The sequence below is a fragment of the Manacus vitellinus genome, unplaced genomic scaffold (assembly GCF_001715985.3).
Source record: "Manacus vitellinus isolate BGI_N305 unplaced genomic scaffold, ASM171598v3 scaffold_26_pilon, whole genome shotgun sequence".
Classification (NCBI taxonomy): domain Eukaryota; kingdom Metazoa; phylum Chordata; class Aves; order Passeriformes; family Pipridae; genus Manacus; species Manacus vitellinus.
This window is the reverse complement of record NW_021939960.1, coordinates 4,733,454-4,761,326: the sequence shown is the minus strand read 5'-3', so window position 1 is coordinate 4,761,326 and position 27,873 is coordinate 4,733,454. Positions and strand designations below refer to the sequence as shown.

At 39.1% G+C, this 27,873-nt stretch overlaps 1 protein-coding gene across 1 annotated transcript in view; it reads right to left on the bottom strand.

Moving 5' to 3' along the window:
* The window catches only part of GNAS (GNAS complex locus), a 51,306-nt gene extending 24,109 nt beyond the window's left edge, over positions 1 to 27,197 (bottom strand). Inside the window, exons 1-3 of the mRNA XM_029960373.1 lie at positions 27,153 to 27,197; positions 26,949 to 27,068; positions 12,763 to 12,860 (exon numbers count right to left, since the gene is read on the bottom strand). Coding sequence (XP_029816233.1) covers positions 12,763 to 12,860; positions 26,949 to 27,068; positions 27,153 to 27,197 — 263 coding nt within the window. The remainder of the gene's footprint in view (positions 1 to 12,762; positions 12,861 to 26,948; positions 27,069 to 27,152) is intronic.
* Positions 27,198 to 27,873: the final 676 nt, after the last annotated feature.

The following is a 27,873-nucleotide window of genomic DNA, read 5'->3' as shown; positions in this document are numbered from 1 at the left end:
AAAACCGCAGTACACAATTTTGGCATAATTAGCAGGACCTTCTTAAATTCAGCCCAGAAGAAAGCTCTGAGGGAAATAAACACATTTCACATCATTAGGGAAAGTCAAAGCTGAAATGGAGGTACCAGCCTCTGCACACAACAGCAGAAATCCTACCTATTTTTAGTTCACAATTCCAATAAGAAAACAGCTGGGAGTCTAATGAAATTATCTTGGTGACAAATTTAAAGGACTGAACACTAAAGTTACTATTTTTAAATAAAGTTCCTAATTATCCTTCAAAACAAGAAGCAATTAAGCAGCAGTGGAGCTACAGCTTCCCAAGCGTCTGCTGAGGCTCGGCTCCAATCAGATTGAAACTGGGAAATGGCTCAACACCTTTCTGATCCTAAAAATTGGTGGAGGGCCAAGCTTGGGGTTTGGTTGGGGTTTTTTTTAGTTTAATGAGAGCAGTTCTGCTTTGACCTGTCCTGTCCAGTCCTGCCTTGCCCTGTTTTTCCCTGCCTGATCCCCAGTCACCCTCCTCATGCGCTGGGAATGCAGCTGCACAATCCACAATGTGCTTGGAGAGGAGACTGTGGAGGAAAATAGAAATGGAGCACAAAATGTCTGAAGAGAGCTGGTGAAAACCATAGAGGAGAACACACTACTTGGATCCTAGAGTAGTTCAGCGCCGTGGAAGAGAGGTGGACAGGGAAGTACTCCAGAGGCAATGGAGAAGGGTCAAGGCTCCTACCTAGCCAAGAGCTCTGAAAGAGCACAGAGGAGTTCTGATATTTGCCACTTCAGTGAAACAGCTACATAAATCACAATAAAGCAACTTTTAATCTGACATGTTCTTCTCCAAATAGCTCTTTAAAACTAGACATTTTAAATACTGGTTCCCTTGATAACACACTGTGACACCAACGAGTCCATTTTACTTGTAACCTCACATTCCACACTCCTATGTACTATACACCGGATTTCTGAAAAAACTTTGAACAACAGGGGTAGAGAATTAGAGTTAGCATTGAAAATACACTAGCACACTAACAACTACATTTTCATGTGACATGCCAAGATCCTAGAGTCTGGAATGCCCATTTGGGGAATATATCATCTATGCTGCTAAACCAGATCTCTAAATCCATCCTCTCACTCCTTCTACCAAACCACTTCATCATGTCAAGATGCTTGATGACATTGCAATACTTCTTGGCATTAGTACCACGAAAGATTGATCACCCTTCACTCATCTGATTTCATTTAAAACCTCACACTATCCAAAATCATCCAGTGGTTTTCGCAGATGTGAGTTTTCATATTTTTCTTGAATAAGAATTATATCAAAACAGCAGTTTACAAATGAGGAAACTATGTTTCACCCAAGTCTGGCCTTTGATAACAAAATGTGTGTCTCCTAAAGCAGTTCAGCTCTGTGGAACAGAGGGGAACAGTGACTCCTCCAGAAGAAACAAGAAGCCACTCTGAGGTAAAAGAAAGGAGACTGCACACCTAAACTGCAAAATCTGTTCTTCATGGCACACGTACTGATAGGCAGAGCTAATGAAAAGACCAAAATAAAACAATAACCTGGAGACTTGAGCAACATTGGCTCACTCATAAGACTCAATTTGATGTAAGAATATCCAGAGAACAGCCACACTCTTCATGAAACTATGTAAGGAAATTGCCTTGCCAGACATGAAGCTTCAAGATGCACACGGTCCCTGATATTTTATACTATAAATAATTAAAATCCCTCTGAGATGCCTTAGCAACAGAAGTGGTGGACAGCGTGGTATTGAGCAACTTAGCAAGTATTACAAACATTAATAACAACAACTGAACAATCAGAACAATAAACGAACAATCAAAAAGGGCAAATTAACACAGCGTGGGGATTTTGCAGGTACACTGCTATTTTCATTTATTTATATATATTACTTAGGCTTCAGAAGGATTTTATTTTTTATTTTTTGTAAAAACACAAATCTCAGTCAAGATCCCACAGCAGGACTTGGCCACCTGACCTGAACTGGATGTGGGTCCTGCCAGCACCACACTCCTCCAGACCCTCCTCTAGGACCCAAGGCTCCTTCCCTCCCCCAGCTGCAGCAGCTTTCCTAAAAATAGCCCTCTTCTAGCTTTTCCTTGAGCTGCAGCTTACATGAACCCTCTGGGGGGGGGGAGGGAAACCTTGTGGAGTACCCAAGGCACTTCACAGGAAATTTTGCTGGGCAGCCAAGGTGTTTCAAGTGTAAATTATCACCCAGACACTGAAACCCCTCACTTGTGTAATGAACACACTGCAATTCAGCTTTGATGGTGCAAACCCTTCTCGGAGACTTAATTAGTGTACTACAATACAAACACAGTTAACACAGTTAAATATAATTCTAACACGTTTCAGCTACAAAATCAGTGTATAATATACCACAAAGTAATCAGTTAAAAATGGTGTTTCAAATCACAAAACTTATCAATCACATCCTGCTACAAAATTATTCTTAATCACATGTAAAATTTGCCAGCAATTTCTTCCAGTTTATTTAGAACTAATCACATACTATAAAAAGTACTTAAAGATTACTTAAGCTCAGCATCAGTTTGAGAACTTCTTCACCTAATATGAGCTTAATCTATTTTTTAATTTTCAGCCTGCCCTTCCTATAGTTGGGATTTTATGACCATGTTCTCTGCATGCAAGCACATGGTCTCAATAAACTTCTGAGCCTGCTGGTAAATCTGTACCAAATGTACTGCAGACATCTTTGTCAGGGGTCTCTCAAAACCAGTAACTTCAGCAATACCTGTGAATGCAGGCAAGCACCAGACAAAAGAAATTTAAACTGAAGTCCCCAGTGAAGGAAACGCTTTGGTGGATCATGGAACAGTGGAGTTCCCAGAGGAGGAAAATGAGGGAACGTGCAAGTCAGCACTGAGTGCTCCCTCTCCCTGGGACTGGCAGTGATGTATCTGCAGTGTTTCAGTCCAGGGAATAATTGGGAATCGAACCTGGCGCTTTCACACTGTACCAGCAAATGTACTGGCCTCATTTGATCCTTGTATCAGGAATTTTCTGTTGCCTTCTATCTTTTGGAATACTGTGGTTTTTAATTCCTTTTTTAAAAGCAAGTCTTTAATGAGGTTTTATAGTATCCTTTCAGGTCTCAGTTTGATAAAAGTATTCCCCTAATTGTCACCCTCCAATCCTGAGATGTTCCTTTTCTGCAGCAGAACAGCCCGAGCGATAACAGCTCTCATAAAAAACAACAACCAACTGTGCTACAAAAGCTGTTGTGCCTGCTGATCCTTCTGTGAACACCAGAACCAGCAGCTCCCAAGGTCAGGCAAAAAGTTCCAGCAGCTACACACCCACCAAGGTGAGTAAACTGCAAAATCCTAAAAACACCAGTCACACCTGCTCCACGGTGGGAGCACACGGGAAGCGCATCGTTCCAGCAGCCCTTTCCTGCTGCAGCAGCATTTTCTGTGCCTCCCACAGTAGCAGCCAGACAGACTCAAGGGGTCTTCCCTCTCAAGATCCCCTCATGCACCAGCACTGCATCCCAGCACTCCTACCACCAAATCCACCCAGGAGCATTGCTCCAGCCTTACACAGGCCATGCAAAAATGATGCAATCAATGCCACACTCCTTCTTGTTTCCTCAAGCGTTTATTTATAGCTTGCTCTGTATTTTGTGCCTGCAGATCTTCCTCCTGCAGGAGGGATTCCTGGGCAAGGCTGCTCCAGCCTCTGTGGAAGTCTTTTATTCCGCTTGTTTCTGTCTCATATTGAATTGTTTGTTCCAACCACAGCTCAAAACAACCCTTGTTCAGGGCTTTCTCTGAACAAAGGGACGTTGCACGAGCATGGGAAGGAAGGGTGAGTGAAAATTAATTCTCAGGAACCAATAAGAGTTTTAACAGTTGCTTCGATTGATTCTCACCACTTGACAGCTATGGTTTTTTATCACTAGAGTAAAATCCAAGACTTTTACACCATTAAAGCTGATACTCACAATTCAAGATGTTGTTTGCTCTGTTTTTTAATAAGGTTATGGGAATTTTATAGTAAAACTGAGCACACTTTTTATATTAATGAGTAAAACTTGAATAAATACAACTGTCTAGTACATCCTGGGTGCATCACAACCTTACAGAGTTTACATAGACACAATTCCTCCTCTTATTTAACTTCTCACCCTACTTCACTCTGGCCCAATTCATTCATTCATTCCTAGTTCAGACTGACCACTACCTGTCTTCACAAAAACCAGAGGACTGAAGGATTACTGTGTACACAATAATCTACTATTTTACTCATTCTGATTTTCTTGAAATGTGTGTTTTGAGCAATGCCATTACAGAAGTCTCACCTGCAGCAAACAGAGTTGTTTTTAGGGGGGATTTGTTGCATTTTCCCTACCATTAAAAAGGTATATTCTGGGCCTAGAGAAAATAAAAATATAGAAAAAAAGAGCAATATCATTGCAAGATCCACACACAGCAAAGGCAAACCTGACAATCCCAAGCTTTGCCACTTGTCTGACTTTCTGCACGTGTCAAACCTCCTCCAGCACTGGGCCTGTCCTGCAGTAAATGCACCAATGGTCTGTCCATCAGCTTTGCAAGGAGTCCAAGCCAGTGTTTACTACAATGTGAGATCCCCTCTCTCCAGGAATGTGAGGCATCACTGGAAGGATGAAAGGCTGCTCAGCAGAACCCCAAGGAATCCACACAATCAACCATGCTTGTGAAACCCACTGTTAGTGAATTAACTCACAGGAGGAGAGTTCCTGTAAGGGTGAATCCAGGCTCTTGAATTTTCTTTTAATCTTTACAATCATGAAAGAAAAATAAAATTGTGTGGGAATACTATGGTAGTAGCTACATTTAATGTTTGTATGTAACAATGTAACACACTAATTTCTTGAATAAATTATTTTGTGTCAAGTCTGTAACACCCATGATGAATTTCTCAAAATGGATTGCACACTGAGTCAGGGCTGTGAGTGCACAAGACATCTTGTTTACTAATATATTAGTTGTTTGACAAATATTGGTCATTTTAATTAGATGGAAAATTATTTATGACGTTTCAAAACTTAACAAATCATCAAGCAAAATAATCAACAAAAGTCAACCCTACACAACTCCTTGATTAGAAGATGGTAACACTACTTTTCAGGGTGGCAACTCTCTACCTGTTTTGCAACACAAACCCCAGATAAGTTTAGCTTTGGGCATAAATCTGTATACAAATACCCAGTTATGTGCAGAGCAGCCAGTGTTGTTCACTAATTCCCATTCTATTGCAAACTCGTACCTATCAACAGAGCAAGAGACCAATATAATATTCACAGCATCTCCTCCAAACCCCTCAGTGGGTAAAAGATGTTTTTTCATACATTTCTCGCATATTCTCTCACACTATTACTTAATGCCACAACAAAAACTTCTGAGGGCAGAAAAAGAAAACAGTGGGAAGGAATGAGGAACCTGTTGCCATTAAAATGCAGAAATTAGTAAGAGTTTAATTAACAGAAGGTTTTGGCTTATATTCCATCTCCTTACATTTCAACTCTTTCCCTTCACCCACAAAAAAAATTCCACTGCATTTGCATTTCTAGGTTTGCAGAGAACAGAGCCACAAAAAACAAAGCAGAAGCCTGAACAGGTATCAGAAATATGTTGACTAAGAAATCCAGACACCACTGAACCAAACAGACTTGAAAGCAATTACAAAAATATGCGTCCGATATTTGCTTTAAAAAAAAAAGCTCAGGATTATTTTATTTTCTCTTTTGAAATAGAAATCTCAGGGATTCTGCACATTTTTGCCTTTTATCTATATGTTTAAAATCATTTGGTGATGCAGGCATAATATTCTTTTTCAAACAACATGTTGCCATTTTTACCAGTAGTAACAAGGAATCTGTTCTTCTCTTCAGTGAATTATTTTTAACTCTGTTAATTAACATTATGAGTATAGGCCACCCATCAAGAAATTGGGCTGAAGAACTTTGTCTGCAGAATTCTGGACTGTAGCCAAATACTTTTAGTACAGAATTATCTTCTGAATATGCATCATTCTTAGGTTCAGACAGCAGTAGTTACTTATACATTCACATTCTTTGGTAAACTTTGGTTTCAAAGTAGACTACTAAAAGAAAGTATCAGTGGAGATACATCCTGAGCAAACTACACATTAGACTCCATGCAGTATTTTCCTCTACCTAAAATGTCAATATGTCTGTTATCAAACCCTGCCTTCCTGACACTCTCCTGATCTTCTTCTGACATTCAAAATGAAACTTCTCTGTTAGAGGAGCACAGCAATCTACTGACCAAATCATGGGGGTGTCTGCTTATGATCTCAGGAAAAAATACTACTTTGTGGGTAAATTTTATTTAAATAAAATGTTACCATTCATGCCAAACTTTGGAAAATACTCTTGATCCAGTGCATGCCTAACCTGAGCAAATGTTGTGCCTCTGAATGTTACTGAAACAAAGAAATAGCTGTTGTGTGAGCAAATGCTCCATTTGCACATGAAACCGAATGTAACACTAAGAAATGAACATCCCTTTCCACTGAATAAGGCACCAAATGAACACCAGGGTTTATCCTTAACTCTTGCAGGCACTAGAAAGAGATGTTTTTAAACTAAAAGGCAAAGTCTGAGTGTTTGGATGCAGAATTGGGTCAGGAAATTGGGGAAGAAGTTCCAACCCAGCTTTTTCACGCTCCTCAATCAGGTCAGCCCAGCCTCGAGCTGAAGGCAAATCTCCAGTATTTACAACTAGACAGGGAAAGGAAGTTGCATCTGCAGCCAAAGGCCAGAAAGGAACTGGCACATGAACAGATGTGTGGAACAAAGGAGAAATAAAAGCACTACATGAATGAAGGCAATGGGCCCGTGGGGCTACAAGTGTCAGAGTGAGTGAAGGTGGAGGCAGAATTGGGTTCTCGGAGCAAACAGCTAAACCCCTTCACAGTGACTCAGAGCAATGCAGTGGGCATCACCAAAAACCTGTGGTATGACTTCAGTTATTCACATTTTGGACTTGCAAAGGTCTTCTGGCCATTATGGCAATCACCTTTGTATTTTCCTTACTGGAGCACCTAATTTGTAACGCTCAACCTGTTCCAGGACACCTTTTGTTTTGTCTTTTGCTTCATGCTAGGATGTAATTTACTTTGAAGACAGAGAAGTTTATCTGGGGTTGAGCATAGCTTGAAATTATGAATTTATGATTAGCTGTGACAAGAGTGGGAACATGTGTTGGATTCATAATCCATTTACTGGCTAAATTTAGGTAATCTGGTTTTCAGAGCACTTGCCAGTAGGCACATCCCTGCTATTGACAGTCAGCAAGAAAGGGCACACACATGGAGAAGTTGGCTATAATTCAGCTACTATATATTTGGACTCATGTTGTTAGTAGTGACTTCACTGAAGTCACAAAAAGACAGGAGCTACTGTGCTTCCAATCACCTACAGCAACCTATTTCTGTACCTAATACCCCACTGGATTGCAGAAAAAGTATAACCTGGGCTGTATTCTTCTTTTTTTAATTGAAATATAACCTTGTTTAAAATATGATCTTCAATATTCCCTCAGGCTGAAGATGAGCAGGGAGAAGACCCTAATTCAGTTCTCTCTAAGCACTCTGGAATAAAGTAAGGTGGGTTTTATAATCGAGACCAAGAATTAGAAGTTAGACGATGTGGGTCTACTCCCTGGCTTGCCAAGGAATTCACACAGCAGTAGACAAGCTCATCAGCTTTAGATCAGCAAAAGGGGACATGACTATTATTCTTCCTCATGGGAATGTTTAACAGTATAATTGTTACTGTCCGTAAGAAGCTCATGTATGCCAGGAATAAAGGCCAGGGAAATTCCTGTCCTGTTGAATGTGAGCATGCAGACATGGCTTGCAGAGCTGCAGGAGACAAGAGAAACCACTCTGTCAAAATCATATCCAATGGAAAGAAAGTAAAGGGAAAAAAAGTAATAAATAATATGAATAAGAAACTAGACTAACAGTAGTACCCCTGATAAATCAGCCACTATTTAAAAAGGTGAGACTTTGAGCAAACACACTTTACTACATGTTCCATGAAGGGAACTTTGTCACGAAGTGAAATCAACATGGAAGAAAATCATTAAGTGCTCAGATCGGGGCTCTTAATTGCTCTCTGCAAGTCTGCAAATCCAGAAATAAAACACACCATAAATCTTAATAAAAATATAAAGAATTTACAACTCATAACACATTAGAAATTAAAAAAACAGCGTGTCCACATGCGCTGATCCTTCAGCAGCCCCGAACAGCAGTCGGTTAATAGCTGCACTCCCCTCCTTTCTTTGATAAGTATTTTAAAAACAAACATCTTAAAAAATACTTCTCATAAAACCCTTCTGGAGCAGCCTGGCAGAGTTTCAAGGTACCAGAGAGGCTCTGCTGGTGCTGAAGTTGGAGAGCCGCGACTCCGCACCTCGAGCAGCCGCCTCCCCGCGCCTTCTCCTTCCCGAAATGGCAGCGGCAGGAGAAGAGCTGGCGGCAGGAAATAGCGTGAGAATGGGCTCTCTCATGCTACTTCCAGCCCTTCCTGATATCAGAGGGTGTGAAATGGGTTGCAAAGACTGTCTCTCACATTATTTCCTTTTCCACCCCAGCCAAAACCAGGAAGCGCCAGCGAGGAGATTCGTACGCAGAGAAAGCACAGCGTAAAATGAAGTACAAATTCAAATTAATAGCCAAGGCTACTAAAGCAAAAATTTAAGGATCTGTGGGCACAGCCTAATATTAGCAACTCTAGGAAAAGCAGTAGAAGGCTCATGTACCCAGGCTTTGCTTTTGATTTGCTACTGACATCAAAGCAAGTTTCTTCAGGCCATCCTCATACTTTGGGTCAGACCTTCCAGCACGGTGTCAATCCTTCATGTCCTCATGCCACAAACAGCACATGCCTGTTTGAGGGAAAGATCCTTCTTACTCTGACTACTCTGCTGTGTATTTGTGAGTCTTTTAAGACCAGAGCTCCTCAAATGAAACCTGAGCTAGAAGTATTAGCAACAACAGCACTTCAAAGAGATCACGTCTGTTCGTATTTGACAGAAGGCACAGATTTGTCAAACAGGTCTTGGCACGTCACAGTGGAAATGGCTCCTATATTTTTGACATTAATAATAATTTTAAATAAAATGTAATCCTCTGCCTTTAGGGAAGAAATATGAACGATTGTAAATAATTTAACATTGTTTAGGATTTTCTGTATTCTAGACACTTCTGTGTTCTTCTGTTTATTATTAGCCAAGAGCAGGATCACATGGCAGCTTCAGCAGGAACACTCCTTCTCCTCTGTGTAAATCCCTGCGAGATGCAAGAGCCATGAAATTTGCCCTCCTCATAGATAATGCTCCCTCCTCACAGAATACATTCCTCTCAGAGACAAACTGCGGACAACCTCACAGACCACATTGTTCTAAAAGCAGAAATGAAACTAATTACTTGGTAAGTCCAGTTTAGAAAAGGGAAACAAGCTGCCTTTCCTTTCCCTGCCTCTCGAGACTGTCAAATATGCCTCGACAGGAAGTACAGTAAAGCTCATGATGAGCAGAGGCAGCTACTCTTTCAAAATGAACAGGGTTACTCCAAAGTGACATTTTCATTTAGCCAGGGAGCTTGAGGATAAAGGGCAGGATACCAGAAGGGCTCTCCAGCAGATGAGGTTACTGGCCGGGCCTTCCAGCTTCACACCTTCAAAGATCCCAACTGCAGGGAAATGGGAAGGTACCTGTGGTTTTTGGTCTTTTCTGAGCCAACACAACCAGGAACTCGGCAGAGCAATGAAAAGAGTGTGTATTAATGGTCACTTCTTATGGGGAGACACAGAGTTGTAGTGATTCAGCAGAAAGCACTGCAGTATTTAAAGTTACTGCTCAGTAACAGGTGACAAATACCATTTCCAGACTCTGAACACCCACGTTTAAGTTAGGGAGATACAACAAATTAGGCTGAGAATATTTGTTCCCACTTTCTTGGGAATGAACATGCAGCAAAAAGTGTCTTTGCCCTTGTGCTCTGTCCATCCAGGAGAGCTCCTGACCCACCAGAAAGTTCCCTTCTCTCCTCAGCACAAACTCTGCAGATGTTTAAGCCGCCTGGAACAGTTGCCACACGAGCCCTGGGATGTGCCCCCTCCCCGAGGACAGACCAGCCCCTGAGCTCTCCGGGATCCCCCAAGCTCTGCACACATTTCATGCAGGTGGGGCAGAAACAGAAACAAATTTTATTCTGATACTGACATTTCTGAAAGACAAACAAGGCCCTGTAAGATACACGCTCCTCGCTGTTCCCTGCTAAAAGACAGGCAGAATTGATTTTTAAACACTTGGCAGAATCTCCTTGCAAAGCCTCCTATATATAACTGTGTCACAACAGTGAAAAAAATGTTCATTTTTAAAAATTGCAGAATGTTAAATGAGCCCATACCAAGACAAACTTTACGCTAAGCAATTCACACTTCAAAGAATGACAGTTGAAAAAAAATTAAATTTTTTTACAAACAACTCTGAGAAGTAATTTTTGTGAACAAGAAACGTTTAGAATTTTAAAGCAATTCACTGAACAAAGAATCCATTAATATTTAAGAATTTATTCAACTTTCAAGAGCAAGAAAGGATTTTTGGAACTGGATTGATCTTGAAAGAGAAAAGTCACTTTTCCATCTCCTATTTCCCATATGCCTTTCTTGTTTTAAATGGGGACTTCAAAAGGGAATAGTGTTCAGAACCCAAAACTGCTCTCTGAAAAAGCTGACAAGCCCAACAGTTTGCTCAACTTTCTTTTTCAACTTCTATTAGCTCTAACAGCAGCTTGCACATTCAAATTACAACAGTCCTTACTTGATGAATCTCACCTACATTTTATATTTTGCCTTTGCTACATTTTTGTTGGTGGGCGCTCACCAGGGTTATTTCGAGCTATCAATCAAGTCAGATTTTATAGGAAATAATTTTTGTCAGGTCCCTTTTTTAATTTAATTTAATATGATAAGAACAAGTTCAGCACTTCAAAGTGATGTTATCCTCCAAGACAACATTTTGCCACTACAAAGTCTCCTACTATGCATTTTTTGCTATTAAAAACAATACCACTGCATGGTCAAAAATGCCATAAAGGACAAGAACTACCAAAATTAACAATTAGAAAGCTCCTTCTGCAAGACTGTAATATCTTTTTTTTTCCCCCAGAAAAAAAATCTAATTTGTCAGCAATGTTCAAGGTTTATTTTTGGCTCAACAGCCCATGATGTAGAATTAAGTGTTCCACTAGATGGAGCAGGATGGTAAAGCCATCATGAAGGCCACTTCCCTTGCTGATCCATGAAAAAGTCAATGTCCAGGGACGATAAGAATTTTAGCTTTCTTCTGTGTTTTCAGGGTAGAACAAAATTTGTTCCTCTTTCAAGAAAGGGCAACACAAAACCCTCTTAGTGCTCAACAATATTTACTTCTTCCCAGCACAGAAGCTGACTATTAACAAACACTAACCAGAAAGAGATAACCAAGCACTACCAGAAACAAAACCAGCTCTTCCTCATTTCTATCAACTTCACACTAGAAACACAAAATTTACTGGACAGTTGACTGAAAAATGAAAATCCTGTAGTAATTTTTTATTTTGTAGCAACTGAACTTGCAAAAACCTCCGTGCCAAATGATCAAACATAAGTCACCTAATGCAAAAGACATCACTGCACATCAAACAAATTCACACTGGAAACAATGGCAAAACTTCAAAGAGGCTCCTACAGACCCAGAGCTGTGCAAGTCATAGTAAAATTATCTCTCTTGTCTCTTTTCAAACAGAGCTAATTGTTGATTTACCTTTCAGTCTACCTAAACAAGCAAACAAAAAAAGAACCATATAGATTTTATTTCAAGTGCTCTTTCAGAGATGCAGTACGAGACAAACTGCAGTTGCCCATCATCATGTGAGAGGAGAAACCTGCATGCCTGTGACCATTAAACCTTACTTTGGCTTCTCCAAAAGAAGTAGAGAGTATAAACTAAGAAATAAAATTTTTAACTATTAATATTCCAAATATAAGTCCTGCAATTCTTGAGCACAACCCAACAAAAATACCAGGAATGGTCACAGTTATCACGAGCACTTTGCCACAAAATTCTGAGCCACAGTATGCTGCTGTATGTGATAAGTAACTGCAAACATGCAGCAGTGTCTCAAGACAATACTAATTATCACAGTGGTGTAAATACCAGAAGAGAATGAATCTCTCAGATATGTGCAGGAAGGCACATAAGCAGAAGTCTTGGTGACTGATCACAGGCTGCCTCCCGTGATTGCTGCTGCCATCTCTTTGGTTTTGGATAAATAAACTGCACTAGAAACTAAAGTGACAAACATGGGCTTATTTCATACCAATGTACTTCGGAACTTCTGAAACCTGCTGCAGCACCTGAGGTGGGAGAGGTAGGAAATTTAGCTTTTGAGACAATATAACCATCCCCTCATTAAGGGGTCAGCCTGTATTAAGACCATCTGAAAGCATCTGCAAGGTTCTCATTGTAGACACTGTCTAACTGAACCACCCCTCTGAATAGCTGATTACCAAGAATTCTCTCTGTAGCAGACATTCCTTTTCCAAGGTATGGAAAAATAATCATCAGGACATGCAAATCACAGTCATTACCAGTCAGTAACAAAACCATCTCCAGCCCACTGGAAGCAATACTTACTACTGTGCACAATCAATCAGCTGATATTCGTTAGATCTCTCATAGCAGGCTTTCACACCTTCGTCTTGCCAAAGTGTTTTTGTGTGTTCATAAAACTCCTGAAAGAGGAAAATGGATTATAGATAAGGAGCATCAGCAAATGGTAGCATATTATTAAATGATGCAATGAATGGGAAACAGCAGCATATTTAACAAAAATCTTTAAACAGTGTTCAGAACCTGACTACAAGTTCAGTTGGCTTTCTTAGTTTAACATTCTGCAACACTTAAAGAATTGCTTCTCCACCACTCTGATTGAATCCAAATGTAAGAAGGGTTAACTTCTCATTAATGACAACTCTGTTTTTAACAATCAATGGTAATTGGTACATTTGTTCTCTAACTCACAATTCCACTGTATGTTACATTTATGTGGCTGACACAATTTTTTTTCTTCAGTGAAACACTTATCAGTAATTCTTACATAGAGGTAGCAAATGATGATTAGGTTTTACATGACTTTGCAATTTAGTGAGTACCTTCAGGGACTACGTAGACATCTGTACCTTAGTTAAGTCTGTATCACTTAAGTCAGAGTATCTGCAAAATTTGTTCTTTTACAGTGTAAAAAGACATTGAACTATGGAAGAAATACAATCACACAAGGTCAGATCTTGTTTTGTCTCAACCTTAAAAATTATAAGCCAAGATACGAAAGCAGACAGCCAAAAATGCAATGCTTCAGCTTTGCTGAACTTCAACACAAGTATAAAACACAACCAGAAGCCCTTTCTTTTATACATATAAAAGATTCACTTTGGCTCCAACAAGGCGTGTGCAACATGTAATTGTATTTCTGGCTATCACTAAGAACTCTGAATACTTAGAAAGAACAGCAGCAGCCTGATGACTTAAATACACACACACCACTGTGGGCATTCCTTTTATCAACGACCATGGGCTTTTCTTGGCTCTCTCTCAGGGCTTTAAAGTGTTTTGGACTAAATACTTTTATTCTAAGTGGCTCAGGTAGCTTATTCCAAATAATTTTTTTTAATCCAGAACAGCATAAGACCTTTTAAATAGTTGCTGTTTATATTCTATTTTTCCCCCTCCAGCCTTTTCTTACCAGTAGAATTATTTTAAAGAAAAAGAACGTATCTTGAATACCCATTTTACTGCTTCAAGGTTCCTCCATCTCTTGGGATATCAGTCTCTCACATTCTTTTACTATCAGGGTAGTATAAAGAAAGAAAGGGCACATCCAAATATGACTTCAAAGGTTTCACTTGAAAATATGTTAAAAAAAATTCCCTCTCCTATCAGAATGTTAACTAACACCTGAACTGCACAGAACAGTAGATCCTTTAAATTGCATCTTAAAGATGCATAATGGCATCTTAAAGGAAATTTAGTGACACCCATTTTCAAAGCATCCTCTCTTGTATAAGATCATATGTGACTGTGTGACCTTACAACTGTGAATACCAATGATGGAAACAGCCTATCAGATGTAAATTTGATCTTGTTTTTATTGCTATTAAATACTCACTAGCTGCACATACACACCAGCCATACACTTCTATATTTTGTCCTGGTTTCTTTTAATATATAGATTTTGTTTATGTACAGTATGAGATGCATCTTTTCATTTTGTTCCATGCTTTTAGGAACTGTTCATAAACAAAAAGACCAGTAAAATTTATTGCATAAGTAATATGCAATAAGAAAATTTTACTTGATTTTTAGTATTTGCAGACTGTACAACCATTTGCTTTTGCTATTAAAGGACATAAGAGATTAATCAAAATCTTAATTCCAGTCCAGTTTTCTGTCTCCCACTGCTGGAATTATGTTTGTTGGATGCTTTAATTTTGAAGATTTCTAATTACTTGGCAGCTGGGAGACTGTTAACTCCATTCAATCTACAACTCTGTCATAGCACAGCGAGGAAAATATCTTTCCAAAGCAAAAAGGAGAGGGAAGAGAAAGGAAAGGGGAGAAGAGGAATTATCTGCAATCTCACTGTATTTGTACCAAGCCCATTTTGGGGTAGGTTTCTATATTTATTTTCAAAAGTAACAGTAGCACAATACAGAACATCATATGACTCACTCAACTTATTACTACAAAGCTGGGAAATTGAAAAATTGAATCAGCAATTGTACAAGATTTTTTTTTTGCTGAAACAGCAGCTGATTCAAATGGACAGACACCACTTAAAATTCTCATCAAGATAACTTACACCAGACTTCAGATGGTTAATTAACTATTTGGCAGAAATATACTTCTAAAACAGACGTCTGCTTCAAACTGGGGTCAGCATCTGCCAAGCCAATTATATCCAAATATGCCCCCAAATACTTCATCCTGCTTTATAGCAAGTAAACAAATACTAGGCAAAGGTTAGTTTACAGAGAGCACAGTAAAACATTCTTCATCATCAAATGTAGATATAAAGTGAAAAACAGGCAGTGCCTTAATAAAAGAAGTCACAGCATAGTAAAACTCTGCCTCAAAAATCCTTCCTCATTACTGCTTCTCACTGTAACTATGACACTCTGGCAGAGAGCTGACACAAACCAATTATTTCAAAGAACTTCCAAACTCCATCATACCTTGTGGAGAAACAGTTGGAGTAGTTTCCACAACCAGACTCTTTAAATGAGATGAAAAATAAACCCAGTTCCTGGCCTTAGCATAAACACATTGATAATCAAAAGCCCAGGATTTAGTTTACCAGAGCAGTTACATATTGTTTAGAGGAGTCCTCCCTGTGTTTTAAAGGCAGTTTTAACTTCTAAGAAAATATGTGAGTTACAAGAATGGGATAAAGATCAATGTTTGTGCCTTGTTAGGCCAAATTAGCAATAAAATATTTAAGACTGCCTTTATGCCTGTCCTGCTAATCTGAACTATAACCAGCAATGCTTAGGCAATCTCCTCAGTATGGTTATTAACTGTCCATGTGGGATGGAAAAAGAATTTAAGTCCACATTCTTTGAACTTTTTATTGGCATTTCAAAATCAGGATCTACAGCAAGCAATGAGTAATAGATTATTATACTAAGACACAGTGGGGGTTTTTTGGGGGTGGCTTTTTGATGTTTCTTTTGGTCTTTTCTGTCATTTGTTTGTATTAATTTTGTTTTAAAAACTGGACTACATGACTTGTAATAATCAAATATGAAGGCCTCTTATTAACAAACCACTTTTTTGTCTTTAGGCCACATCAAATACATCTTCACACAGGTTGGGGCTAATGCTGACCCAGGTTACACAACTGTAAACTAGGAAGGTGTTCACCAAAGCAAAGGCAGAACCAGGTTTGCAGAGTTCCCCTCCTGCTTTATTAGGAGCCTCCTTATAGTAGTGACTGATTCTGGAATTAAGACATAGTAACTGGTTGCAAAAAAACCAAATTCTCCCTCCTCCCCAATACACCTACACTAACCACAATTCTGAAATAATATTTAAGAGAAAGAATAACACAAGAAATCCTCAGCATCCCATCTGAATCATGGAACGTAGCCTGGAGCTACTCACAGGGAAGGCAAGTAAAACCACAAGATTTGTGAGGTATTTAGGTAAAACAGGGGCTTCAGAGGCCACTAGAAAAATCAAGTTAGCAACAGGGTTTGTTTTGAGTTAAATAGGTCTAATTTGTATGAGAGCTCTAAAAATAATGCGTTAGGAAACAAATTAACCAAAAGTAGCAGGAAAATTTCCTGAAAAGAAATATCCAGAAAACTAGTCCTTACATGTCTGGTTCTTGTTTCCACAACACTGATTCATTTGCTGGCACATTCTAATATAACAGACTCTACAGCAGCATCAACACAGGTTTTCCTTGCCCTATAAAATGGAACTCTTCACAAAACAGCTAAAATAAACAAATAATACTAAGTAACAATTTGGTTTGAGATGACATTCCACAACAAACAGGATCTAAATGTTAGGTTCCAAACGCTCCATAGCATTTGCAGTATATGCTCATACTATCCATTCTTGCCCTATGCATACTTAAAATTGAAAAAAAGAAAATTCAAATTATGTCACTTTCCATTAAAAAAAAATAAAAAATGCTGCAGTTCCACAACACACACCCAAGATCCTGTTTAAACTACAGCTGAAGCTGTGTAAAGCAACAAGAGTCAACAGAAGTGGTGACAGGATGGCACCACCAGGGAAGGTGAGAAGCAAGTTCTTCCTAAGCACTGTGTCAGGACTGGAGCATTTATCCACCACCAGAACGGACTTCACACTTTTCGAAGCACCAACATAACCCTAAAGAGGGAGGAATCCTCGAGTAGGGAGAAGAATGCCAATGTAACAGAAATCTGAACAGAACAAACAGGGCCTGACTTCGAATCTGCTCAGGCTGGGCTGGGTATAGTTTGATTTCTGGGCACAATCCTGAACAAACAGGCCACAGAAACTATAAAAAACTCTGAGAAAATCCTCTGTACAGGTAAAACTTCTCTGATCTTAGATAACTGAAGGATCAAGGACCATGCTGATGATGAGGAAGCCTCATCTCTCATCATACCATATCATCACAATACTTAGAAAGTCATACTTATGTGAAATGTATCTCATTATTAATGTTTTATTTATTAGGTGAAGCTTTCTCCACCTGCTGAAAGCTTCCAAATCCAATGAGTCAACAGGCAACATTTGTAAATCACTTGTATTCACTTACAGGAATCTCTGCAGACCTCCAGAGAAAAAAACCCTTCAGTGGAAATCATCATGTGAAAGGGATGCTTGGAAAAGAATACTTTGTTCCAGAAAGATCTTGCTGGTACAATTCTGGATTAGAAAAGGGGCATTGCAGAGCCTAATCAAGTTTAAAACTTACTTGTATTGGAAAATTTCAGCAAGTTTAATAAATGGCAGCAGGTAAACAGGGGGTCTGATAAAAGTCAAACCAGAGCGAGTGTTAAAGAACTTGCAGGTTGAGCATTTTGGTTATTAAAAAAAATTAATCCTCAAGAGACAAGCTCCAGGCCTGGGAAAAAATACAGGAGCCAAGGTCTGCTTTGGAGAGGCATTCTAAAAGCATAAAATATTAGCAAAAAATGAAAGAATAACTGGAAATACTGTCTACAAGGTTTTGTTCCCTCCAGATATATAAATACTCAAGAGACTTTGAAAAAAATGTTTATGAAGCAATGTTTTATAGGCATTAGGATGTTGGCAGGGAAAAACACTGGCAGAGTTCTTGCCACTGCGACACCAAAGTCACAGGAAACTTAGCATGGACATGCAACATTACCTTTTCTTTGTAGAATATAATATAGGGTGGATCCTCCATTAGAACAGTTTATTTACTAATTCCAGCAAAAGTCAATGCCATAGAAAAAAAAGCCTTACCTACTAAAAGGTGTGTACAACCATTACACAATGCTGTGGTTAAAACTGGGATTCAATTCCTGGGCAAAGTTCACTGTCCCATGGAGTTACACATTTCATAATAAGAGTTTTAAATAGGTCACTGACTTACAAACCTAATGATTAAAGGTCAAACCAAGCCAGCTTCTAACTGTAAAATTGTATCTCAGAGGACATTTGCTTCCCAGTGTGTTCAGCTTTTAAAAATAACACTGACCACTGGTTTCAAACCCCTTTACAGACCTACTCTGCAAGGTGGGGGCACAGGAACTTTCCTTTCCTGACAGTCAGGCAGTTCTGCTGCATTCCACTGACCGACCACATTGGAACAGGGCAAGGTCACAGGATGGCAGGGCAGCTCACTGCATTCCAAGACAAACTGCACAAGCTGATTTTCTCCTTCCAGGAGAGATAAACAGACAACAAATTGATTTATTTTTCACTGCTCATATCTGAAATCAAGAGACTATTACTGACTGTAAGGCCACTGGGAGAAGGAAACTCATGGCATCTTTTCATTCCCGCTGTGTTTGTGCAGGGATACCAGAATGTGTTAAATTTGTCAAATCAGACAGTTTAATAAGCCACTTACTTGAATAGGGAAACATCTGCATTCCTAATGGTGTGAACAAGTGTTAATTATTGCTTGCTATTTTAGGGAAAATATGCTGATGATATCACAAAGGAAACACATACCTACAAATAGTTGAAGATATTCTCCAGTTACTGGCATGTGTCCAGAGCTGAATACAAAACTCTTTGGGAGAGGCCAGAGTACTCAGCACTTCCCATAACTGAGTCAGAAATATTTTCAGCAAGGATTCAGTCTCATTATCAACAGTTTTTCACGCTTAGAAAAGAAGAATGATGCTGAAATATTTTGGGTTGCTGCTTATAGTAATCTCACAGTTCTACCAGCACAAATTAAACTGGATGTTGCTGCAAGGAAAGGCCAGTGGGAAGCAAATTTTTATTTAAGAAACTTCTGTCAAGTTTGAGCTTACATTATTCCCCTTTGTTAAGAGTTTCAAAACACCACAGCATTTGAGAAATGTGCCAACACACAAATCCTTACCCACAATCTACAAAGTGCCTTTGGTTAAAAGTCCTCGAGAACATAATATTACACTATTTCTCTTTTATTTCTACTTTCATTGCACAGAAGCTCAATCTGCTGGTACTAGAACACAGCTTGGATGGAATCCCTTCACATAGCTCCTCATGCAGCTTAGGGAGGAAGAACTCACTTCTGGTGAGAGCATCAAGGTGGGAGTTGGCAGATTTGTGCTCCCTGCTCCCCGTTCCATCAAGATTCCTCTGCAGTTTTAAACTGAACAGTCAGTGTTCCTCTGCTTCTTCAGAGTGGAATATATGGAAAGATGGCAATTCATTAATGGATCAAACTTACTGGTAGCACAAAAGGCTCACAAAGAAGTTTTCTCCCCCATTCCATCACTCTCCCGGGGCAGCAGAGAGCGGTAACAGAGGCAGTTCATCCACCAGCTATTTTTGTAGACCTCTGGCTAAGAAGGAAAGTTTAATAAAACTCTGAGAAATTTCCTTCAAGCCTTAATTTAGGGTTTGGAAAATATCTTTCGTACCACATCATTTAGTTGCTTTTTGTTCAATAGTAAACTTGAACAGTCCAATCAGATGACCTGATTACCTTACAAGGTGCTACGAACGAACGCCTGGGACCACACTGCAATTTTTGCTGCCTCCTTTCAGGTAGGAAACAAAAAGCTTGGTTTTGCCAGAAACTTCCATCAGCAGAACAGGGTGTAAGATAAAATACTTCTCATTTTCAATTCAGACAAATCCTAAGGACAGCTCACTAACCATCTTACAACCTTTCTGAAGAAGAAGACTCTGTGTTCGTAAAAGTATTCATAGACTTATAATACAGTCTACACACACACAAAAAAAATTCAAACTCATACTTCAGAGATTAACTGAAAGTTCTGTTTATTTGTTGGGGTTTTTTTAAAGAGTAAATAGCCTCCCAGTTTCCTGGGAGCTTAAAAAAAAGGCCTAAATTTTACTGGAACGCTGAAGAAATGTCATGTACTCTCCAAAGACAAGCTGAAAACCCTGACCAGGGTCAGCTACAGGCCCAGCAGGGCTGTGGCAGGATCAGACCTTGGAGTCACACACACAGCAAATACAGAAGCAAAGACCTGCCCATCAACACACCTTCAATCCCACACAAGCTCTCACCAGCTTCCCTCCCAGTCTGGAAGGGAAAAGCCTGTGCTCGTGGATTTCCCTCAGGATTTGGGACCTGACATGTCTTTTAAATTCTGTCATAACTTCATAAACTAAGGAGGAGGCACATTCCCTGTTGCACTGTTCCATGTAAAAGTCTCCCTGTTGGGAAGTCACAGATGGTTGCATGGGAAAAGGTAACTTTGCACAACACAGCCACACTATAACAGATTGTATTTGGTACTGGAAAACTGAAAAACAACTTTACATTTAGCACATGTAAAAAGAGCAAAGACTACTCCACAGAATCAAAATGTAAAACAGATCATGATAATTTTCACTTTTTTCTTTTTAGCTACTTCCATGCTCATCCAAGTTCAACCTTTAGTCATTTAACATGACATAAATTAAATTAAAAAGCCAAAGTCATTACTCTTTTAGAAGCAGGTTTACCATCACATTTCCAAGTCTTTGTACAAAAAGACCAAGGGTAATTTCTGTTGTGTGCCCCAAACCCATGTTTACAGGACAATTAGCACATTTACATGTTGCTCAGTTTTCATAAAGCCCCTACAGAAACTCTTCTCAAGCCATTGCAGTACCAGGGAGGCTCACAGGTATAATTTTATTTCATCTATGCATACACCAATATTTTGTGATAGTCTCTTACTGTGATTAAAACCAGAAAATGCTTAAGAATTTCTATATTAAATTAGGCCTATTTCCTGTTTAATTCAGCTGACAGCTCTTCTATTTCAACATAAATTGAATTAATCTGTTCTTGTTCTTTAAGACTGCTCTGAGGAAAACAAAGAAGATGCATCAAGAGAAATCAAGTCACAATTTCTTCAAATGAATTTTTAAGCACGAACTTCTGAACCTATAAATATGGTATGGTATGGTGGGACTTTACTGGATAAAAGTACAAGTTCAGAATAAAGCATTAGCATCTACTTCAAATGCTAATCAAATAAATTATTAATAAAGCAAAATATAGGGTGGGGTTTTAGTATTATAATAGCAGCTGCACTACAGAAAGAACTCTTTAATTAAACCGTATTCAAGAATTTATTTCTGCTATTAAAGCACGGGAAAACCATAAGTTAAACCATAAGTCCTTTACATAAGTCCTGTTAAACTCTGACCAGGTAAACTCAATTGGATTATCTGGAAGCCCATTAAGGAGGAGATGCTCTGTAGATAAGATAATAGAGATTTTAAAAAGAGTAAGCAAGGATTATTTCAGAGGATGTAGCACCACATCAGCACATCACTGATACTGTCTTTAAGATTTCCCATTCCTTTCTGTTAACACCATTAACATCCTCAAGGTAAAAATACTTTATGTATCTGTATTTTCTACCAGTTTTGCACCTCAAGATGCAACTTGAAGATACATACTTATCACTCTTTTACAGCTAACAAGATACAGAAGGCACTAAAAAAAAAAAAAAAGAATAAAGGATATTGAGGTGCCTTGCTCAAAATCATAAAGAGAATCTGGAGCCCCAGTGTTTTCTCTCTGTGGTAACTATCCAAATTGCATACAATATTATCTAGACACCCAAGAAACCAAGCTCTGTCTCCCACCTTTCCCAGCTTCCCATGAGTGTATTCACTGAAGAAAATATTTTGCCTACTTCCACACCCTAAATTCTGTGACATTTGAGATATCCCCATGGGAAATGTCCTCCACTGCAGTGAGTATGTTTGTCATTACATTATAAAGCCAGTGATGCTGTCAAACCAGAACAGCTCTCTTCTTCTTCCATGATGTATTTAGAGAGGAATAATAATATATCTATCATTATACACATCAGGGTGATTATCTGCAGGGACAGATAATTTTGTTCTGTTGCCCACATGATTAAGGAACACTTTTGGCAGCAAAGAGATCCATGTTCACATCTTTTCTTACTGAGACTGTATTATCTTGTTACCTTCTTGAAGATTTTGGTGCCAAAATCATTTTATGGGCTCCAACCCCACCTCTGACCCCGCTGCACATTCATGCATCACACCCCGTGCACCGCCCCCTTTGTACCACACTGCCCACGGGCCAGGTTGTAAATCTGCCCTCAAAACTGATCCCTGTTAAAAATAATCTCCCCAAAATAGAAGAGTGAAGGAGTAAGGGTTACCAGGGTTATTTTTAACCCGCACTGGTTCAATGGTCTGATTTACACCGGCGACCCACCGGAGGTTTTTCTGGCCAAGCACGGGTGGCACATCATGGTGTGGAGGAGAGGGAAGGGATGGCTGTGGGCACACGGGATGCTAAGCTGGGCTTTGAGGCTGAAGCCAGCATGTGGTAAAGCCTGGCCTCAAGGACACCACTCAGAAACCAGAATAAAACTATTCAGCAGCAGTGGTAGTGGGAGATTCAAAATAACTACAATGGAGCAGTGTAGTAAAAAATAGATGGGGACCAAGAGACCTGCAGACAATTTCATCAACACCCTAAAAATGATCACATCTCTTCTAAACAGTCTTGATATAGGCTGGAGTCATTGCCCTGTTATTCTGCCTTTCAATAGCTAATATTCTGATTTCTACTACTTTTTGAATACCATCTTGCTGAATTTATAATGGTACTTTCAAGAGACATCTTCCTCGGTTGAGTCCAGACCAATTAAAAATAGGCAGTCGTAAATCCTGCCCTGCTATTTTTAATACTTCATTAAAACCTGAGAATTATAAAGGGACTATGACCCAAAATAAAGAGGTTTCATTTTGTAGCTTGGTTCAATTTGGTTGATCACAGAGTGTGAAATGTTGACATAATGATAACATTTCCCTCCCTCCTCTAAAAGAAATTTCCCTCCCTCTTCCAAAAGTGAGAGCAAAAGAAAGTGATGAGAAAAAGGCCACTATTTTAGTTAGTACTGGGGATGAAGAAAATATCCTAACCACTGTCTGGTATGCAGAAGAGGAATAAAAATATCACCTTTATTACCCAGCTAACCCAACATCACCCGACATTTGAGACAGATATACAGCTAGCCTTAATTACTGAAACTACTTCTGAGGTTGATTTTTGACACTGAAAACATGCACATGAAAATTGTGTAGAGCTAAATTCATCAAAGGACAGTAGTGATGGACATGCTATTTGGAAGCTTCAACTACACATTTACCTACTAAATATTGCAATATTTTAAAACATCGGCATGATTATGTGGACAGAATTCCTTTCAGTCAGTACTACCCTTTTCCTTTCCCCATATGCTACTACTTGTATTCAAGAAATCTAACTTCTTAATACCAAGTGTGTTGAATTAATAGACTTCCAACATACTCAATTTCCAGTTTTGAAGGGAATGTTTAACCTAGCATTGCACTTTACCATTATTTTTAACTCAAGCTGTTGTTTTTTATTTTTTTTTCATTCAGAACAATATGGTCTACACAAACAACACACATTTCCTGTAAGTCAAAAACTGCAAAAGCAAACAGATGGAGACACAAACTAAGAAAAGAATTAGAATATCAGAATACAAAAGTTGATCTTTGAATCCTAGATTACACATGGAGGCAGACTCCTGTATTGGCATCTCACTGTAAAGCTCTCACATTTTTCTTTACTTTCTGCTGCCTTTCACACCACACTGACCCTTGATTGGATATTTGAATTCTAGCTCGAACTGTGCACCAGAGAATTATAAACACAGATTCTGGGGTGTATTCTAAACTTCATTTAAACTACTTCTACATGTACAGAAGGAGGCCTCATGTTCTAAAGAAGATCTCCTGTAGCTGGAGAAGAAACTCCACGATCCTAGTGCTGATCCCTGTACATCTGTGTGCTGCCTTCTGGAGAGTTTGGCAAATTCATGTTTAGGAAAAGGGCATTTAAAGGGAAGCAAAGCAGCCTTGTATTTAGAAGAGTACGGTGCTAAGTACTTGCAGTCCCCAAAGAATACCCCCTTGGTAATAAATGTTCTTTCTCCCTACCTTCCTGTTCTTCCCACAGCAGAGAGGAGCAGCATCAAACATGATACTGAGGAAAGTATGTCCTCAGAACAGCTGAAATAGGATTCCCCATGAAGAAAATGGAGGAGGCAGAAAGCAAGTTCTACAACTCAAAATAGTCAGCATCACACAGGACTAACATTGCTAAAAATTGCCCTCCCTCCTCCTACATCCATACTCTAGACAGGAAAATTTCACCTGCCACTTTATGAAATTCTTCTCCTGCTGTACTTGAGGAGGAAGTAGATAATCAACACTTCCTTAGACATGAAGCATAACTACCCACAAGGCTATTCTTTCCACTGACACAAAATTATTTTTCTTCAAAATACTTTTAATTAATCTGTAACAAAGTCAAAATTATTTCTATAGAGGTACCCAAGGACTGTGATTTCTGACACTATGCACTGAGAGTTGGCATCTAGGGACACTTCAGACCTTAACTTGATTTAAGTCATGCAATTAAAATGCAGGTTCAGTTTTTTCATGTACCAAAGGACTATAACCTACATTCAAGCTCAGAAATCAGAGACATATTCACTTATGTAATCACCCAGGGCAGAGAGAGCCAACAGTAGTCCTTCAACATTTGTGGCTAATGCACATCCAGTTTAAAACCTCAACCCTACAAACATTTACATATGAAATAGTTAATCATGCCAAAGAAGGAAGCCACTAGTCAAAGTTATGCACACGCCTAAAGCTCTGTAGACTCAGGGCTTAAAAATTTAAGACAATACCTTTGCTCAGAGAAGAAAAACTAGTTTTATGGGAGCACTGTTATTCCTGAAGTTGTGTGTCATTCAACACAAAGACTCTTCATTGAACTTGAAATTACTTATGCACCTTTTAAGTATGTTTCTATTGCTTTAGACATCAAGGGTTTCCTGTCATGTATCCTACCAGATGTAATACATAGTGAACATTAATTTTTATATAAAAAACAGTAAATGTAACACATATATATTTGGCTTGTTCACTTACCACTACACAGTTATCCCTTGCTTTCGGAGAAAAGAAAAATTTAAAAAACCCCACTGCACTCCAACTGAATGGAAGAAAAAACCCCCCCAAGACAGAAGAGACAAGGAAAATCAAGTATTTCAGTACGAGGTAGGTCACGGGAACTCGTTACAGCATTGTTACAGCTCACAACCTGAACTATCACAAACAATGGCAGTAGGAGAGCTGTGGGCACCCAGCCAGTTCAGGAGCACATGGGGTGGAGTAAGGAATCACTGTCTTCTCTCTCCAGTATTCTCCTAAAACTATATTCAAAGCATGAGGGGTTTTGGTGCCCTTATTAGTGGAGATCATCCATGAAGGGACCAAGTATTCCCATGGATAACACTTACAAATGTGTAAATTAAAGAGGTGTCACACTAAAAATCTCAAAATATCCAATTTATCTAAGATGCTTTAAGACAAAATGACAATTACTACATTTTATGTGCTAGAGAAGAATTATACACCTCTCCCTCCATCAACCTTTCTGTACTTGTTGAACTTTGAAAATGACTGCATTTGAAGATTACAGTATTTCCAATTAGTTGCTAATACCACACGACTTCTGCCTTGTATACAAAGTATGTTTCTGGTTGTTTGGTTTTTTCCTTTTAATAAAGGCTGACCAAAGCAGAGAAACCCCTAGAAGCGGCAACAGGTGGAAAAGGTAACTGTCACTGGTTTGACAGAGTAGTTTGTTCAATAATGTTTACAAATCAAGAGTTACAAAACCTTGCTGTGGTGCAAACTATCCCACATCTTACTGCTATTTGCACTTGCACTTTCATTTCAAGCATCTGGTCAGTCCTAGATGGACAAAAAATTCTGGTGTAAATGAATCATGATTTTTGATACATCACCATAAATCCTCCCTTCAGCCCCCTGGAACACTGCACAGAGAGAGAAATACCAGCTTTGAAACACTGCTGTACTGCTGCAAGTATAAGGTACTTCATGGTAATTAATAAAAATATCTTCTCGGTGTTGAAGAGTTCAGTGTTTGCAAACTGTATTTTCATGGGCTTCTGCTACTTAGCCTGCTTGAGATACAGGAGAAATTAATCACAGTGAGTGGGCACAAAGTTATATCATCAACCAAATAATTATCCTTTGTGCATTTACTCTGGGTCTGCTGGCACCTTGAATGATTAACTAGGACTGGGAGGGCTGAGGCAAGGACGTGTGCGTGGAGCCTCTGTAGAAAGTCTGGCTGGCACAGAGTCTGAATCAGCAAGAAAACTCCACTGTTCTTCCAAAAGGGAGAGATTCAGTATCACTGAACACCAGCTAATCATCAACAGAGTGCTGAGTGTATCTTCACTCCTTCTGGGCAGGGCAGTTCCCAACAATACCCAAACTCTACACACAGCACTGTCCATCCGTGTCCACCTGGAGCTGATAATTTCACAGAGCACAAAAAGCAGAAAAGCAGACAAGGGTTTCTGCATTCCTGAAGGATCAGTTGAATATTCTGGCCGTGTTGTCAGACACTTACTTGATTAGCACTGACCAAAGGCACGTAGTTCAGTAATTCCCAAAGAGCAGCCCACTGTTTTGGGGAAATATTTACTCCAATGCAGTGAAATCCAATCCCCTGCAGAAAGGCCTGGCTGCAGCCAGGGGTTACTCACCGGTGGGAAATCGAAGTCTATCTGGTTGGCTAAATTTAAGATGTAGTCGATTCGAAACTGGTTCTCTGGGTTGGCTAGTTCCACTGGAGGGGCCAAATTGCCCATTGCTGTCACTATTGTCTGCAAAGACAAAAAAGTAAAATACTGCAGAGAGTGTCTAAACAGCCATTTTGAATAAGTAAAAACAATGGCTCCTAAGCTTACCTCTATAGCTTCTTTAATATTGTTTTTAATATCCTGGATTTTCATTTTCTTCTCCCTGTAATAAAAAGATAGATTATTAAATTCAGAAGCCACAAAAGCAGAATATATTTTTAAAACCGAACATGAACTTGAAAAATACTTTATCAAAACTTTATTGTCCCTATTGACTGAGTGCTTTCAGTCACTGAAGACTTTCATAGAGACTTGATTAAATATCTCAAAACTTCTCTACTTAAACAGTAACATTTATCTGCATGCAAAAATCAGCACCTAATTATGCTTAAATAAAAATTTATTACAGCCTTAGACTGGGACTAAGACATTCTGCAAAATCAAACAGATTTTGATTCACTTGAATGGAAACACTAGACAGGAATGAAAGTTCTTTAGAAATGTATAAACTGGAAACAAACAGAAAGAAAGAAAAGGGTAAGTTATTAAAATTAGAAACAAATGAAAGGAGACCAAAGAACTTCAAAGTACAAAAAAATTAAAGCATTAAAGCACAAAATGATGCCACAGCAGAACAGGATAGAGCAGAGAGCTCAACCTGACAGAGACACTGAAACCAACAGTTTGGACACAAAACATAAAATAAATAGTAAAAGGTTAATCCAAGTATCTACAATTACCTCTTGACTACAAGGAGTGGAATAGGCTAGAACACCACTTGGAACAAGCACTATCATTTGGGATTCACTGCAGTCAAATTAACAAGCCT